Here is a 16,885-nt window from a genome sequence, read left to right as displayed (position 1 = left end):
CCTTAATTTTGGGCACAAAACATTTTATATAAATATATAATAAATATTGCTCCCAGTATGCCCAGTACTTTTTGGGCCCACCAGCACTTACATGGCTGGCTTCTTCTATAGACATGCCCCTGTTTGAAACTGTTCTGTGCTAAGAAGGTCCCTGACCTAATGTTAAAGCTCAAATTTGGGCTTAGCTTGAACCAAAAATGGAGAACATTGTCCTATCAGTATGTATTTATGGGAACTTAGACCTTCAGGTGACACTTCTATCAGTGGTTCCCAACCTGTAGTTGACCAGTCATCTATTGGTCTATATTGCTCCCAGTCTATGAATCCCCAGTACCTTTTAGGCCCACCAGCACTTGCAGGGCTTGAAAGTGTTGCTAAATGGAAAATACCAAAGTTTTTAATTCATCTTTAACCCTGTTAGGAGCAAAGCAGGACCCTGGCATAATGTTGAAACTCAAAGGGCTTGAACCAAAAATGGAGAACACTGTCCTATCAGTATGTATTGATGGAAACTTAAACGTTCAGGTGACAGTTCTCTCAATGGTTATCAACCTGTGGATGACCAGTCAAAAATGATGGGTAAAATGGGTATAACATAGCATAGGTGGCCTCAGTAGAATTCAATGTGCGTATCTTCCACTTGTGAATCATCTGTTTCCATGACTCTTGAGGCACATTGAGATTTATTTATTTATAAGAACCACAATTTGAAGATCCCTGGTTTAGCCTAGTAACTAATAATATATGATGTAATATGCATCATGTTCTCAGCTGTTGGGAGATGTTGAGGGTTCTAGATAACTTCAGCTGCACTGCTGAGTTTGACATCCGTAGTATAGGGTCTATTTATTGGCTGCCATTGCGCAGTCACTCCATGCCTAGGTGTCAGTAGATTAGTGTTACAATGTAGCTCATATTTGTTACAGAGAATGTGTTGGGGTATGGCAGGTTTGGAAACTGTTCATTAATGCTGGAAACATCCTCCACACTGTAGGCCTTTAAGGATGGTCCATTAAAAAGAGAGGTATCCAGATATGAAATGTGCAACAAGGATGTCTTTTCGCTGGGGTTTTGGGAGGTCTTGTCCATGGGTTTCTTGTCATGGTTGTATATGACCAGCCTCTGCTCAGTTGAGTTGGCAGTGTGGATTTCTAATCGTCGGAGGCCAATGATAGCCAGGTAATCTGTTGGGAGAGGCAAAGCCCCACATAATGACAGCTTGAGATCATGCACAAAGGTAAAGTTGAGCAACTGGCCAAGGATGGATGTGTCCGTGAACCAGACCACCAGGTCACCGGTGTAACTGATTCTGGACAGGGTTCTATTTCGTTGGAACAAGACAGATTTGCAGTTGCACATCAAGTTGGCCAGGCTGTACTCGCAGCTCTTGATGTCGCTGGAGCAGCTGCAGTTTCGAACGTTGTTGTCCTTGGCAAACAAGAGCGTACTGTTCTGGCTGCTTGCAAGGTTTCTTGTTAGACCAAAGCTTAAGAAGCTGAATAAGAAAAGGCGGGGGTTGCAGGACATTGAAATGCTTTTTCCAGTAGGGGTCAACCTTCTGAAAGCCTTCATCAACTAGGGGATGGAATAATTTATCTAGAGGGAAGATCACAAGTTTGTTATTTGTACATGTTATTACGTTGCATTATAGCACAAGCACATTTGCTGCACTAGTTTACTTTCATCAGTGGAGAAACACCTATCAAGCCATTGACTTGAATGGCAACAGCTTATCACAAACTGGTCAATGGCGGGCACCATGAGACCGACCACAGTCAGACCACATGGTACACCTGGTGATTGTAGTCACTAACCTTTCTGTCCTCTCTAGTGCTTCTTGACCAGGTATTCACCATTCACCACCATGGAAACAGCTTCCAGTTTTCTGGACCGATCTCTTTTACTGGGCACATGCACACTGCAGAGGTACTTTACCCAAGCTCCAAGACAGGGACCAGGACCCTCGGAGCTTTTTCAAGTTGGAGCCGCTGAAAGGAGATGACCTGGTCAGAAGCACTGGCATGAACAGGAAGGTTACAACTGCAGTCATCAGCTGTACCTTTACAAAATGGTACCCCCAGAATGTTCCATTGTACTTGGCCTTTGCATATGTTCATTTTCTCTGGTTGTATTAATAGGATGATGTCATTAAAAGAAGCTGCCAATCATGGGTTGCCCACAAATACACTGTCATTTTGTACACTGCATTTGAATGGTGTTCCGTGCACTTGCTTTGTAAATGATCCTCACTGTAAGCAGCAGTCCTGCCTTGCTTTATGGCTGAGATTCTATTTACTGTATCTAGAGCATTATGTACCAGTGGCTGCACAGATAATATCTGATCCCAAATGTAAGTAGTAGTCCTGCCATGCTTTATGGCTGAGATTCTAGTAATCAAGATACAATTATAGATCAGCACCACATGCTATGGAAAAAAACAAATAACAGAACCTAGTGCAATATTGTTAATATTTAGTGCAGACACCAAAGTGTTACAACACTAATCTGTGTGTGTCTTGAACCATAGAAAGTCTATGCACAGATTTTTTGTGTGTGTTCTAAAGTTCTATAGTGATTTCTACAAAGCGCTATCTCCATAATAAAATGATAATTAAGTCAAACAAGGTGCTTCTAATGCTTGTTTTAAAAGGCAAAATAATTTAAAATAAGGTGCAATGGGCAAGGATCAGGTGGGATTTGTACCAGGGCGCCAAGCAGCAGACAGCATCCGAAAGGCGATTCATCTAATATGTCTGGCACCAAAATGACCGACCTCCTCCCTACTCCTATCCCTAGATGCACAAAAAGATTGATTGATAGATTGGACTGGAACTATATGTTTGCAGTCTTGGAAAAACTACAAATACCACATCCATTTCTAACGGGACTGAGACAACGATACGCAGAACCCTCAGCACAGTTGCTCAATATGGGTCTCAAGTCCAAACAGATTGAGATAAAAGGAGGGATGCGTGAGGGATGTCCATTGTCACCATTAATATTTGCTCTATCCTTGGAACCCCCGGCCCACGCTATTAAAAATAACCCATACATCAAAGGCATTCGAGTGGGAACGAAGGAACACAAAATTAACCTCCTTGCTGATGACTAGTGATGGGCGATGGCCTAGTGCGAATTTTTGGAGAATTTTCACTTGTCACAGCCAGCGAATAAATTTGCGAATCTCCCGCAAAAATTCACTGGCGTCAAAAAATTTTGGACGCGCGTTCGAAGAGACAATAACACCCATTGACTTTAACGCCTGTGTCAAAATTGACATGAATGACTTTTTGGACACGCATCCAAAATTGACACGGGGGTCAATTTTCGAGTATCACAAATTGTTTGCCGTTATGCGAATTTCAAGGGAAATTTGCAAATTTTTGGGCGAAGCAAAATGGGGGAAATTCTCCCATCACTACTGATGGCATCCTCCTTACACTTCATCACCTCAAACCACCTTACTTAATTTACTCATTAAACCGTTTCCAACGAATACCTGGAGACAAAATTAACCCCACAAAATCACACGCATTATCCGAGTCAGAACTGAAACTACTTCAACTTCATTTTGAAATCCCTAGCATATCTTGGAATTCACCTTACGCCATCTTATGACACCTTATATAAAGCTAACTACCCAAAACTGATTGACAAGCTCAAAAAAGATTTATCCATATGGCATACTTATCACCTCTCTTGGGGACAAAATTCCATAAACTGCGAAAATTCGCCAGCGACGGCTTCGCTGCCATCGCAACACTTCGCCAGGTGTAAATTTTGCTAAGACAAAGCCAATTCCATAAAGTGCAAATTTGCATCCAGGGTGCCGAACGCTGGCGAATTTTCGCTAGCATTACTTCAGCAATCAAAGCGAAGATGCGCTAGTGTTGCCTAATTTGCATAGGGCGGGCAATGATAAAGTTACATGGACATATATGTTTCAGCAAATACATTACATTACACAAGTCCAGGGAATCGTAATAAATAAAATAGAGTTGTTATAATGCCCCAAACATGAGCCCAGTGTATAGTTAATGTTTCGTATGTTAGAAAATGTAGGGGGTTACAAAATTTACGGACCTTTGCAGGCTATCACTCTGAAAAAAGGAAAAGAGGCCAGCGTTTTTTGGGTACCTACAACCAGGTCCAGATTGAGTTAAAATTAAAATAGGCCCTGGCATTTCAGGTACACAGAGGCCCAATCAGCCCACTCAGAGGCCCAAACAGCCCCCCACCAGCCCACTAAATAGTGGCTTTCTATGGCACCTTATAGCAGCCCCTCTGGCATTTGCCAGAGCCCACAGATTGCCAGTCCGGGCCTGCCTACAACTCATACACTATGTAGAAATTGAGGTTAAAAGCCAAACGATTCAATCTCCAACCTATTTTGAAACCATGTGCTTCAAACACTTACCCATCACACCTAATCTCTCTGCTTTACAGCTGTCTTTCTTCAGGCAACACTAACTTACATCAGCCATACATGACAAAATGGGGCGAAGACCTAGACCTCACGATATCCGAGAAGTCCTGGTCATACGTGTGGGAAACAGCCAAAAAAAACATCTGTCTGTACAGTCTCCAGCGTAAGAGAATATAAAATTATATTTCGTTGGTACTATACTCCTACACGTATCAGCAGACTTATCGGTAATCCAGACTACTCCCTCTGTTTTAGAGGATGTGGTGAACAAGGGTCATTCCTACATACTTGGTGGACTTAAGCTCAGAAAATTCTGGAAATTAGTAGCTCTCCGAGATACTTCACTTCACCATTCAGGCAACCTCCCATACATTTCTCCTGGGTATGAAAATCAGAGCCATTTGTTCCAAACAATCTCACAAACTAGCTACACACATCAGCAGCAAGGTCACTATTGGCAGCAAACTGGAAAACGACCGCAAATACCAGGTCGGCAAACATTGGAGACCAAGGTGAACTGGATCAGAGCAATGGAATCCATTATAGACAAACTCCTACGAGGGGGAGTTGGAGTGATACCCGTGGGCCCAGTACTTGGAGAGTCGCCAACCCAGGATCAATGCTTCTACATAAGAACTACGTCGAAATATGAAAGATTCTTTGTCCCGGACAAGGACATTCAGAAGCAAATACATTTAGTAACCCTCCCCCTCTACACTTGTCTTCTCCTATTTTTCCTTGATCTTTCCCCCCACTCTCCCTCAACTACTCCCCATCCCACTTATCACCTACTGCAGCAATGTGACAATACAGTATGTTCCACCTGTACATCCACTCACTGCTGAGACCGGAAGTGATGCCACACCTGACGCATTTCGCTGAGGTCACCCTCTGCTTTATGGCTGAGATTGTAGCTGAGCATTCTGTCCCAGTGGCAGCACAGATCCCATCTGGTCCCCATTGTAAGCATTGTGTGGCAGCTGAGATTCTAGCTATCTGTATAACAGAGCATTCTGTCCCAGTGGCTGCACGGGTCCTATGTGATCCCTATTATAAACAGCAGTCCTGTCCTGCTTTATGGCAGCTGAAATTCTAGCTATCTGTATAACAGATCATTCTGTTCCAGTGGCTGCACAGATCCTGTCTGATCCCCATTGGAAACAGCAGTCCTGTCCTGCTTTATGGCAGCTGAGATTCTAGCTATCTGTATAACAGAGCATTCTGTCCCAGTGGCTGCACAGATCCTATCTGAGCCCCATTGTAAGCAGCAGTCCTGTCCTGCTTTATGGCTGAGATTCTAGCTATCTGTATAACAGAACAGTCAAATTGCAGTTGGCAGGGTTCCTACATGAACACTTTTGTTTACAACACTGCAGAATGTTTAAATCTTAACAAGACTATTTAGAAGCGTAACTGTGATAAGATAAATCCATAAAAGCCATACAAAAAAACATGTCATTTTATGGAAACCAAAGGCATTAGTAATAGAAATGAACAACAATAAAGACATTTGGGCTGATGGTATCTACTATTCCTGCTTAGGGCTAAATAAGCATTTCACGTTAACTTATTTCTCATGGTTAAAATAATTGCTTTTGTCTCAAACCCCACTTCTTTTTTTTCTCTGAAGAATCCAGGTTTCAGAATCTGAGATTTCTCTGTTCTTCCATGTGTTTTTGTTTGGCTTCAACTTCAAGCCCAAGTCTCACATCTGGCCGCGCTCTGCTGCCATCCCAGAAGCAATTCCATAACGCAGCTCGTATAAAAACAATATTAAGGTGATTCGGGAGCTGTCCTATGGATGTACGGCATCATTACAAAATTCAGCACCAACCTGCCAGCCCCACCTGCTGTAAAAGTAATGCCCGAAGGAACATTTTTAAACATTTTATAAAAGCCGTTGATTTCATGAATTATTTTGATTCATAGCAAAAGGAAACATCTTGCATGAAGTTGTGGACTCACCACACAATGCATCGGCTCAGCTTTCCATTTGCTTTCCGGGAGCTGAAATCCCACTCTACTTTTCAACTGGTTCTCATATTGTGTTTTTCTTCCCCTTGATCTATCTTTGGATTCCCTGCCACGCAGCAGCAGCACCAGTAGCAGGAAATGAATGTGAGAAGCTTTTGGCTGGATACATTCGGTTAAAGCAGCAGTGCCATTCGCTCTGAAACTTTTATTCTAGGAGCCCCGTGGGAACAGATCTAAGGTCCCCCCGATTCTCAGCCACCCAGGCAGCAGCCAACAGCAGGGCAATACGTATTTATTGTACGTGGGAATTATCTTTCCAGGGAAACAGCGCCTTCCAGTCTCTTAGGTTATTTTAAGAAATCAAAAGAAAATTAGATCTCTCCTTTATGTAAAGGAGCAGAAGTGTCTTGTCTCACTCCGATGTTACTTTCCCAACTCAAATGAAACACTTGCCCTATTTATTATAGGCAGGGTCCGGCTTGTGGGTGCCAGGCCCCTGCAGTGCCCCCACACCCCTTACAGGGGCCACCACCACCCAGAGGGAGATCAGCAGCCTGGGGGAATGCCGGTGGTCATTTGGACCCTAGAAACCAGATTGCTGACTGGAGAGATGCTAAATAAAAAGTTAAAGGAAAACTATACCCCCCAAACAATGTAGGTCTCTATAAAAAGATATTGCATAAAACATATGTAAAATCGTGCTTCATGTAAATAAACCATTTTCATAATAATATACTTTTCTAGTAGTATGTGTCATTGGGTAATCATAAATAGAAAATTGTCAAATAAGGGCCGCCCCGTGGGATCGTAGGATTCACTGTACTCACAAACATACCAACAAACCATACATGTTAGGTCACATGAGCCAATTAACAGACAGAGTTGTGTCTTTTGCTTCCACACTTCTTCCTGTTACAGTTAGAGTTGTAGTATTTCTGGTCAGGTGATCACACAGACCATCACGAAATGGTGGCTCAAGGCAAGAGATGTAAAAGGGCAAGATTTACTTAAATATATATTCCAGTTTGGCAAGATTCTTTAATATGCCACTTAATATGATATGAACTATCTGTTGCTTAAGTGTTCATTTTGGGGGTATAGTTTTCCTTTAAGTAGCTAAAAAAAACCACAAATAATAAAAATGAAAACCAAATGCAAATGGTTTCAGAATATCACTCTCTATATCATACTAAGAGTTAACTCAAAGGTGAACAACCCCTTTAATACCTTTGATCATAATATGGCTGCTTTTGGTTCCTCAAGTCTATGGCTTGCTAGGTGCAATCACTATGGGAACTGGTGAGGACAATAGTCGATGTATGTTATGGTGTAGGATCCCATGGCTTCAAATGGGTATATATGCAAGAAAAATGAATGTAGAGTCTACACATTATTTAAGTGCATTTACTGCTGGTTGGCTTCTCTGAATTTCTGGTACATTGTCCCAATGTTCTAGAGGGCCTTAAAGGACCAGTAACATCAATTTTTTTAAAAAGAAATTCACTAGTATAGAACAAAAAAAAACCACAAAGACAAATTAAACTTTAAAATCACTAAGTCTTTATTAAGAAATAACTTACCAAAACTCAGTTTGCGCTCCTCTTCAGAAAAGGCGTCACGTCGACGATCCATCATGCGGCACTCGATTTCTCCTCTCTGGCTATCTTCTATGAGGAAGGCAGGGAGGAGAAATCGAGCACCTCACAATGGATCGCCGGATCGCCTTTTCTGAAGAGGAGAGCAAGCGGAGTTTCTGTAAGTTTTTTCTTAAAGGGCATGCAAAGGCAAAAAAATTAAATCCTATTTTTACTAGTTCTAAACCACATAAAAAGATAGAAATAAAACAATATCTATCCTATGAGAATGGCAAACACGGTAACAGAACATTGCAATTCATGCACTGAAAGGCAAACAGTGTACACCTTAGGAAAACAGCGCTGTATTGTCCAGGTAAACATCAGGATGCTTTAGTCACTAGCTCAGACTATGAAAAAGCGACAGGCCATTAAATAATAACCACTGTATGCAGTGAAATTCTCCCTTCATTTACTGCTGTGGATAGGAATTGTCAGACGGTCCCTAACTGCTCTGCAGGGAAACAATCATACTTATGAACAGCAGGGGGAGCCCCTGCCTTATTTCCCAGCCATGAAGAACTCAAGCAGCTTTGTTTGTTTTCCTGTTTTGATAATTTATGACGATCCCTAAGCAGCCAAGACCACACTGAGCATGTGCACAGTCTTGGTCTTGCAAAGATATTTAACAAAGTTACAAGATGGTGACCCGCTGTGGCCAACTTTGAAAACATAAGTCATTTGTTTGATTAGGCTTGTTGTTCAGTAAGTTCATGTTTATGTTTAGTATACAAAATACAGCATTTCTAGCCTTATTCTCTTTTAGACTTTACTTGCCCTTTAATAAAGACTTTGCGATTTAAAAGTTTATTTTTGTCTTTGTGGGGTTTTTTTTCGTTCTATACTAACGATTAAAAAAAAAAAAAAAAAAAAAAAGAAATTGATGTTACTGATCCTTTAAGATGCCAGTTCCTGATGTTGAGGTTGGGCTGGGACATTGGTTAGAGGACATTCTACATTTACCCATGGCCGTTCCAAAATATGCTGTATCTCTCTAGGGCTCCTGTGAGTAAAAGAAGATAGAAGAAACAACTGTCCTGTGTTTTTATTTTGCACATTTCACACATAAGAAGGATTTAGAGATTAGTCTCCTTAGTTACCCAGAAAATAACCCAGCGGGAGATCCACACATAAAGCTAATTAATGACTTCAATTAGTGCTTGGCATCTCTATGAGAGCAAACACTTCTCTATGGGAAAAGTTAGACTTTTGTTTTTCCGCTTTAAGTGCTTATTGTGCAAGGGGAGGATGTGCAGCTCTCTGTTTGGGCTGGATGTTTTCTGGGAATAAAGAAATATAATTATGTTAATGTAACCTGCATAATTAAGATTTCAGCCACAGACTGAATTTATCAGAACAGGGCTGGTTTATAGGGCAGAAATTGCATAAGCATTGATGGGACCCTTTGGTGGAAACCATTGATAGAAATACAGGACTAACTATATTTATGGGCTTGAGGCTGCTGTTAGAAATCATTATATTTTAGCAAATACAAAATGAACAAAAATCTCCCGTGTACGCAATACATCACACTGGTGGAAAGCAGCGGTCTGTAGCACAGTCGGAAAAATTATAAATGTTTTCCAATTTATTCCAACAGCCATTCAAGCTGAGCTCTGCCAAGATATTTAATATGTCCTAGAAATTCCAGAAGTTACAAAAACCTCATAGATGTTTTAGTTTCACAAAAATCAGCCAGTAGTTGGCAGGGCAAATAAGGAAGGTATTATGTATTCGCTCAAAGTGCTGCTGTAAGACTCATACTTTCCTGCTGGAGAATAACTGTGCCAATTACGGTTGCCACCTTTTCTGAAAAATACCGGCCTTCCTATATATTTATCTTTTTCCCCTATTAATAACATTGGGATCAACCTTCATTATTACTGGCCAGGCCAGTAAAATAACGGCCAGGTGGCAACCCTAGTGCAAATATGTACATTATTTATATGGGTAGGGGACCTTTTATCCAGAATGCTAGGGATAATTTGGATCTTCATTCCTTAAAGGGATACTGTCATGGGAAAAAATTTTTTTTTCAAAATGAATCAGTTAACAGTGCTGCTCCAGCAGAATTCTGCATTGAAATCCATTTCTCAAAAGAGCAAACAGATTTTTTTATATTCAATTTTGAAATCTGACATGGGGCTAGACATTTTGTCCATTTCCCAGCTGCCCCATGTCATGTGACTTGTGCCTGCACTTCAGGAGAGAAATGCTTTCTGGCAGGCTGCTGTTTTTCCTTCTCAATGCAACTGAATGTGTCCCAGTGGGACATGGGTTTTTACTGTTGAGTGTTGTTCTTAGATCTACCAGGCAGCTGTTATCTTGTGTTAGGGAGCTGTTATCTGGTTACCTTCCAATTGTTCTTTTGTTTGGCTGCTGGGGGGGAAAAGGGAGGGGGTGATATCACTCCAACTTGCAGTACAGCAGTAAAGAGTGATTGAAGTTTATCAGAGCACAAGTCACATGACATGGGGCAGCTGGGAAATTGACAAAATGTCTAGCCCCATGTCAGATTTCAAAATTGAATATAAAAAAATCTGTTTGCTCTTTTGAGAAATGGATTTCAGTGCAGAATTCTGCTGGAGCAGCACTATTAACTGATTCATTTTGGAAAAAATTTTTTTTCCCATGACAGTATCCCTTTAAGTCTACTAGATCATGTAAACCATTAAAGGGATAATGTCATGGGAAAAAAAGTTTTTTCAAAATGAATCCGTTAATAGTGCTGCTCCAGCAGAATTCTGCACTGAAATCCATTTCTCAAAAGAGCAAACAGATTTTTTTATATTCAATTTTGAAATCTGACATGGGGCTAGACATATTGTCAATTTCCCAGCTGCCCCAGTCATGTGACTTGTGCTCAGATAAACTTCAATCACTCTTACTGCTGTACTGCAAGTTGGAGTGATATCACCCCTCCCCCGCCAGCAGCCAAACAAAAGAACAATGGGAAGGTAACCAGATAGCAGCTCCCTAACACAAGATAACAGCTGCCTGGTAGATCTAAGAACAACACTCAATAGTAAAAACCCATGTCTCACTGAGACACATTCAGTTACAGTGAGAAGGAAAAACAGCAGCCTGCCAGAAAGCATTTCTCTCCTAAAGTGCAGGCACAAGTCACATGACTGGGGGCAGCTGGGAAATTGACAAAATGTCAATAGCCCCATGTCAGATTTCAAAATTGAATATAAAAAAATCTGTTTGCTCTTTTGAGCAATGGATTTCAGTGCAGAACTCGTTTTTTTTGAAAAAAACATGTTTTCTGATGACAGGATCCCTTTAAATAAATCCAATAGGCTGGTTTTGCTTCCAATAAGGATTAATTATATCTTAGTTGGGATCAAGTACAAGCGACTGTTTTATTATTAAAGAGAAAAAGGAAATCATTTTAAATTGTTTTTAATTATTTGATTATAATGGAGCCTATGGTAGATTCCCATAATTTGGAGCTTTCAGGATAACTGGTTTCCAGATAAAGGATCCGATACCTGCACAGCATGTCTTATCCCTACAGGAGGGTGCTGACATATAAAAAATACAACTCAGAGGTCTCTGTTCATTTGTGTGTAGGGAAGACTGATGGGAGTGAGGGAATTCTAGATAAACCTTGCAACACCTTCATTGCTCTCTGTGTTTTATGGTTTGTTATCTAATGAACTGTTCCTCTGTACAACATTCCACTAATACAACAGTATCTTGTAACTCCCAGCAGCTGTAAATTATATATTAGCACATTGTTAGACATGTATTTCTGTAAACTGAGAATCACTTTACATGGATTTGTTTTCATTTGTTTTTAACGGAAAGTTAGAGGGGTTGCTCACCTGTAAATTAACTTTTAAGTATGATGCCGAGAGTGATATTCTGAGAAAATTTGCAATTGGTTTTTATTTTTTATTATTTGTGGTTTTTGAGTTATTTAGCTTTTTATTCAGCAGCTCTCCAGTTTGCAATGACAGGGATCTGGTTGCTAGGGTCCAAATTACCCTAGCAACCATACATTGATTTGGATAAGAGACTGGAATATGAATAGGAGAGAGCCTGAATAGAAAGATTAGTAATAAAAAGTAACAATAACAATAAAGCATTACAGAGCATTTGTTTAGTAGATGGGGTCAGTGACCCCCATTTGAAAGCTGGAAAGAGTCAGAAGAAGGAGGCAATAATTCAAAAACTATAAAAAAAAAAGAAAAAATTAAAGCCAATTTAAAAGTTGCTTAGAATTAGTAATTCTATAATATACTAAAAGTTAACTTAAAGGTGAACTACCCCTTTTATTAGTACAGTACCGAAAGTGGGATTATATAACAGAAGGGGACCCAAGAGCTGTAGACGTGTGATTCAAGGTTGGGAAGGGTCTTGCAGGAAGGGGTGCAGGACACGGACAGGGTTTTGGCATAATAGGGTACGGGTGTGTGTGCACATGCATAGCTCTGACTAATGACCCCACTGACCAATGGGCTAATATTTGGGAGTCCCTGGATGGGAGGGCCCTGCTTATTTATTAGATAGTGGGACCTATGATTCATGATGGAGGCCCTGATGGCAGGAATGTTCAGCCTGCTGCCCACTGAACTGTGAAACTTGAACTCTCAGCACCTCCCATGAGCTTCTCTTTTGCAAAAGGTAGTGTTGATTGTGGAAGATAAATAGTAGGGGGGTTGGCCCTATACCTTTTCAGGGGTATGCTAGCCTTAATATCAGAACCCCCCAACCTTTAGCTTGTGAAATGGGCTCATTAAACACAAGGGATGTGTGGATCAGTTCAGTAGATCTACATTCACTTTTCATTGATGTTGACATATCTACAGTATATTTGTTTCCTGATCCCTGTACATACAAATGTAAATGGCCATGACAGGTTCATTTGCTTTTCATAGTTACTGTTTAATACAATAAAAAAAAACTGAAAAATCCAGTCTTGGACAAGTAACTGAGAGCAGAGCAGACTAAAGGCAGACCTTGACTGCCAGGTGCGACTCTTCTCTCCCACTGGGACCTGCCCTTCTGTACTCTCACTTACTTGGGAAATACACTATACAAATATAATATCTGTTAACCAGAAAGCATGAATTACAGGAAGGCCGTCTCCCATTGACTGCAATTTAACCAAATAATTAAAAATTTTAAAAACGATTTCCTTTTACTTTGTACTTATAAAACAGTGCCTTTCACTTAATCACTTAATCCCAACTATGATATAATTAATCCTTATTAGAGGCAAAACAATACATTAGCTTTATTTAATGTTTACATGATTTTTAGTAGACTTTTCTTATGGTGATCCAAATGGCATCCATTATCCAGAAACTTGTTATCCAGACAGCTCCGAATTACAGAAAGGCCATCTCCTGTAGACCTCATGTTATTTAAATAATACACATTTTTAAAAATGGTTCAATTTTTCTCTGTAATAATAAAACAGTAGCTTGTACTTGATCTCAACTGAGATATAATTAATCCTTATTGGAAGCAAAAGCAGCCTATCGGATTTATTTAATGTTTACATTACATTCTAGTAGACTTATGGTATGAAGATCCAAATTACGGAAAACTATACCCCCCAAACAATGTAGGTCTCTATTAAAAGATACTGAGTAAAACAGCTGATGTGTAAAATATATAATATACTTTTTTAGTAGTATGTGCCATTGGGTAATTATAATCCCTGGGATCGTATGATTCAAGGTGCACACATACAAACCACATGTAAGGTCACATGAGCCAATTAACAGACAGAGTTCTGCCTTTTGCTTCCTCACTTCTTCCTGTTACAGTTAGGGGCCAATTCACCAAGCTCGAGTGAAGGATTTGAAGTAAAAAAACTTCGAATTTCAAAGTGTTTTTTTGGCTACTTCGACCATCAAATGGGCTACTTCGACCTTCGACTATGACTTCGTATCGAAGGATTCTAACTAAAAATCGTTCGATTATTCGACCATTCGATAGTCGAAGTATTGTCTCTTTAAGAAAAAACTTCGACCCCCTAGTTCGCCACCTAAAAGCTACCGAACCCAATGTTAGCCTATGGGGAAGGTCCCCATAGGCTTGGCTAAGTTTTTTTGGTCGAAGGATAATCCTTCGATCGTTGGATTAAAATCCTTCGAATCGATTCGAAGGATTTAATCGTTCAATCGAACGATTATTCCTTCGATCATTCGATCGAACTTTTTTGCGCAAAATCCTTCGACTTCGATATTCGAAGTCGAAGGATTTTCATTCCCAGTCGAATATTGAGGTTTAATTAACCCTCGATATTCGACCCTTGATGAATTTTCCCCTTAGTGTTGTAGTATTTCTGGTCAGGTGATCTCTGAGACAGCACAGATAGAGTCACCAAATGGTGGTTCAAGGCAAGAGATGTAAAAGGGCAATATTTATGTAAATATATATTCCAGTTTGGTAAGATTCTTTAATATGTCATTCAATTTGATATAAACTATCTGTTGCTTAAGTATTTATTTTGGGGGTATAGTTTTCCTTTAAAACCTGTGTTCCAAATATTCTAGATAACAGGTCCCAGGATTCTGAGGAAGGGGATATTTTACACCTGCACTCAATGGAGACATACAGCCATAAGCATTTGGAAGCAGTAGATATGGAATACATGGCTTATTTTTTGCTTGTGTGACCTTGTTACAATCCTTTTACAAATATTGCTGTTAATAGAAGGGAGGAAGAATGGGCAGAGCAGAAGGGATGGTAAGAAAAAGGAAAGAGTAGGGAGCAAGAGTTGCAGTCACCTGAAATAGAACTTCACTGACACCAGGCATCTGTCGCAGTCAGAACTTGTAGTGCAGGTTGTCTCTATCAGCTCATCCCTAATTCTGAGAGCTCGGGTTAGTCCATTTATAGAGGAGAAGAAGTGAGACTGGGCCATGCTGATGATCCGAGCATACCTTCCAATGTTTGCTTTGATAAATGAACATGTTTATCTTTGATGTGTTCTTCACATTCCACTGAAACACTCCCCTCATCCTTTAGGAGCTGGGAAAAGTTCTACCAGCCTGAGAAATGCCTGTCTCTGACAAATTAGCCAGCCAGCTTAATGATTACTAGAGGCTGCTGGGATCTGGAGACCTTCTGGCAGCTCATTTTGCCAAAGGCTCCCCTCCAGCATTTGTAGTAGAGCTGTTTTTAGACACTTGATTATGTGGTTTGAGATGTGCTCCTGGGCGGCTGGAAGATAAAACCGCTCAGGACTGACTGTTGCACTCAACATGGGAACAATACATTTGGTTTCGATCAGAATTTGATCACGCGATCGGCTGGTGTTACAGCCCTGAAAAACAGACACAATTAACCCAGAAGATCTAGAACCTAGTGATACAGCTTCATAGAGTTTTAATAACATAGGCTTTATATATTATATAAGTTGAATATTCATTATTAAGCACATCCAAAATCTTGTTTTTAATACTGAGACTAAGGTTGCCACCTTTTAATCAATTGAATATACCAACAGCATAAAATCTCTGTTAAAAAATAAATTGGTGCAATGAGTTATCCTAGTGACCAAGAATAGGTTCAAATTACATAAAAAATACAACTCTTGCACTTCTCAAAGTCTATGACCAAATCTTTATTACAAACATTTATTATGACCCCATATCTGTGGCCTAACGCGTTTCATGCTTACCCAGCACTTAATTACGGGCTCAGGGATATCATATATATAGAGATCAAACCGCACCTTCAATTAGTTAAATGAGATGTAATTAATGATGTATTTTTTCTCTATATATATGATATAGCCGAGCCTGTGATTAAGTGCTGGGTAAGCATGAAACGCGTTAGGCCACAGACCATAATAGAGGTTTGTAAAAAAAGATTTTGTCTTAGACTTTGAGAAGTGCAAGAGTTGTATTTTTCATGTACCTTTTAACATCAGACTTACTAAATTAAGTTCAATTAATTTAAAAACCTCAATATTGTAACTATGGATTAAACAGAGTCCCAGGGGGTACTTGATAAAGTAACTTTATTTTGAGTGTGAATCAAATCAATAACTCAACAAATATAAATTCTCATGAATAATGTTTTTTTCGATCGTCAAAACTAAACCAATTAAAAAATGAATGATGTTGAAGACCTCAACTGAACTCGCTAAAAGTAAGTACAGTAGATCAGATAAATAATAACAAATAAACTATAAGTAACTAATCAGGCTCCAATTATAGATGCTCCTATCTAGAAAATGCTCTACACGCAACACACAATGTCAAATCGCAGGTTCAAACCCTTAGGTTGTCTCTTTCTAATGTAAAGAACCAATAAGCTTCTCTGTATAGAACATAGGTGTATCATTATGCAAAGTTTTTTCATCCAAAGTTTTTTTAATCATTCTTCACAACATTTGGTTCTTTCAGCGATTGTGATCTATTTCCTTTAAACGCTTTAACAAAAGCTACCTTCAAATTTTTCAACGGAGAACCTTGAGCCAGAAAACGATCTCTCAGCGCAGCTGCCTGTGTCATGAATTCTTTATCCGTACTGCAATTACGTCTGAGGTGTTGGAACTGACCAATGGGCACAGACTTAAACACGTGTTTTGGATGGCAGGAATCTGCTCTTAAAAGAGAGTTACCAGCCGTCTTTTTCATAAATACTGTGCTTTCGATTGTGCACTCTTGTCCTGTGCTATTTTGGTATACGAGTTGATCAAGTTTTTTATAGCAGTACGGGTATGGGACCTGTTATCCAGAATGCTCAGGACCTGGGGTTTTCCGGATAACGGATCTTTCCGTAATTTGGGTCTTCATGCCTTAAGTCTACTAGAAAATCATGTAAACATTAAATAAACCCAATAGGCTGGTTTTGCTTCCAATAAGGATTAATTATATCT

General features: G+C 39.9%; 1 protein-coding gene across 2 annotated transcripts; it reads right to left on the bottom strand.

Annotated features, from left to right (window-relative positions):
• Positions 1 to 475: 475 nt before the first annotated feature.
• On the bottom strand, positions 476 to 14,998 carry c21orf62.L (chromosome 21 open reading frame 62 L homeolog). 2 transcript variants are annotated; one of them, XM_041581564.1, is made up of 2 exons: positions 14,784 to 14,998; positions 476 to 1,596 (listed from the first exon to the last, which is right to left on the bottom strand). In XM_041581564.1, the coding sequence occupies exon 2, from the start codon at positions 1,570 to 1,572 to the stop codon at positions 886 to 888; it is 687 nt and encodes a 228-aa protein (XP_041437498.1). In that variant the 5' UTR covers positions 1,573 to 1,596; positions 14,784 to 14,998; the 3' UTR covers positions 476 to 885. The 2 variants fall into 2 exon arrangements, with proteins under 2 accessions (XP_041437498.1, XP_041437499.1); XM_041581565.1 differs by lacking the exon at positions 14,784 to 14,998 and adding an exon at positions 6,392 to 6,619.
• Between the last annotated feature and the right edge of the window lie 1,887 nt (positions 14,999 to 16,885).

This window comes from Xenopus laevis, chromosome 2L, assembly GCF_017654675.1.
Source record: "Xenopus laevis strain J_2021 chromosome 2L, Xenopus_laevis_v10.1, whole genome shotgun sequence".
Taxonomy (NCBI): Eukaryota; Metazoa; Chordata; class Amphibia; order Anura; family Pipidae; genus Xenopus; species Xenopus laevis.
The sequence above is the reverse complement of the archived record's forward strand: the minus strand, read 5'-3'. Positions and strand labels throughout refer to the sequence as shown.

Bases quoted from the DNA above. Each gene is read 5' to 3' on its own strand.
- c21orf62.L (XM_041581564.1), bottom strand. From the start codon at position 1,572: ATGAAGGCTTTCAGAAGGTTGACCCCTACTGGAAAAAGCATTTCAATG.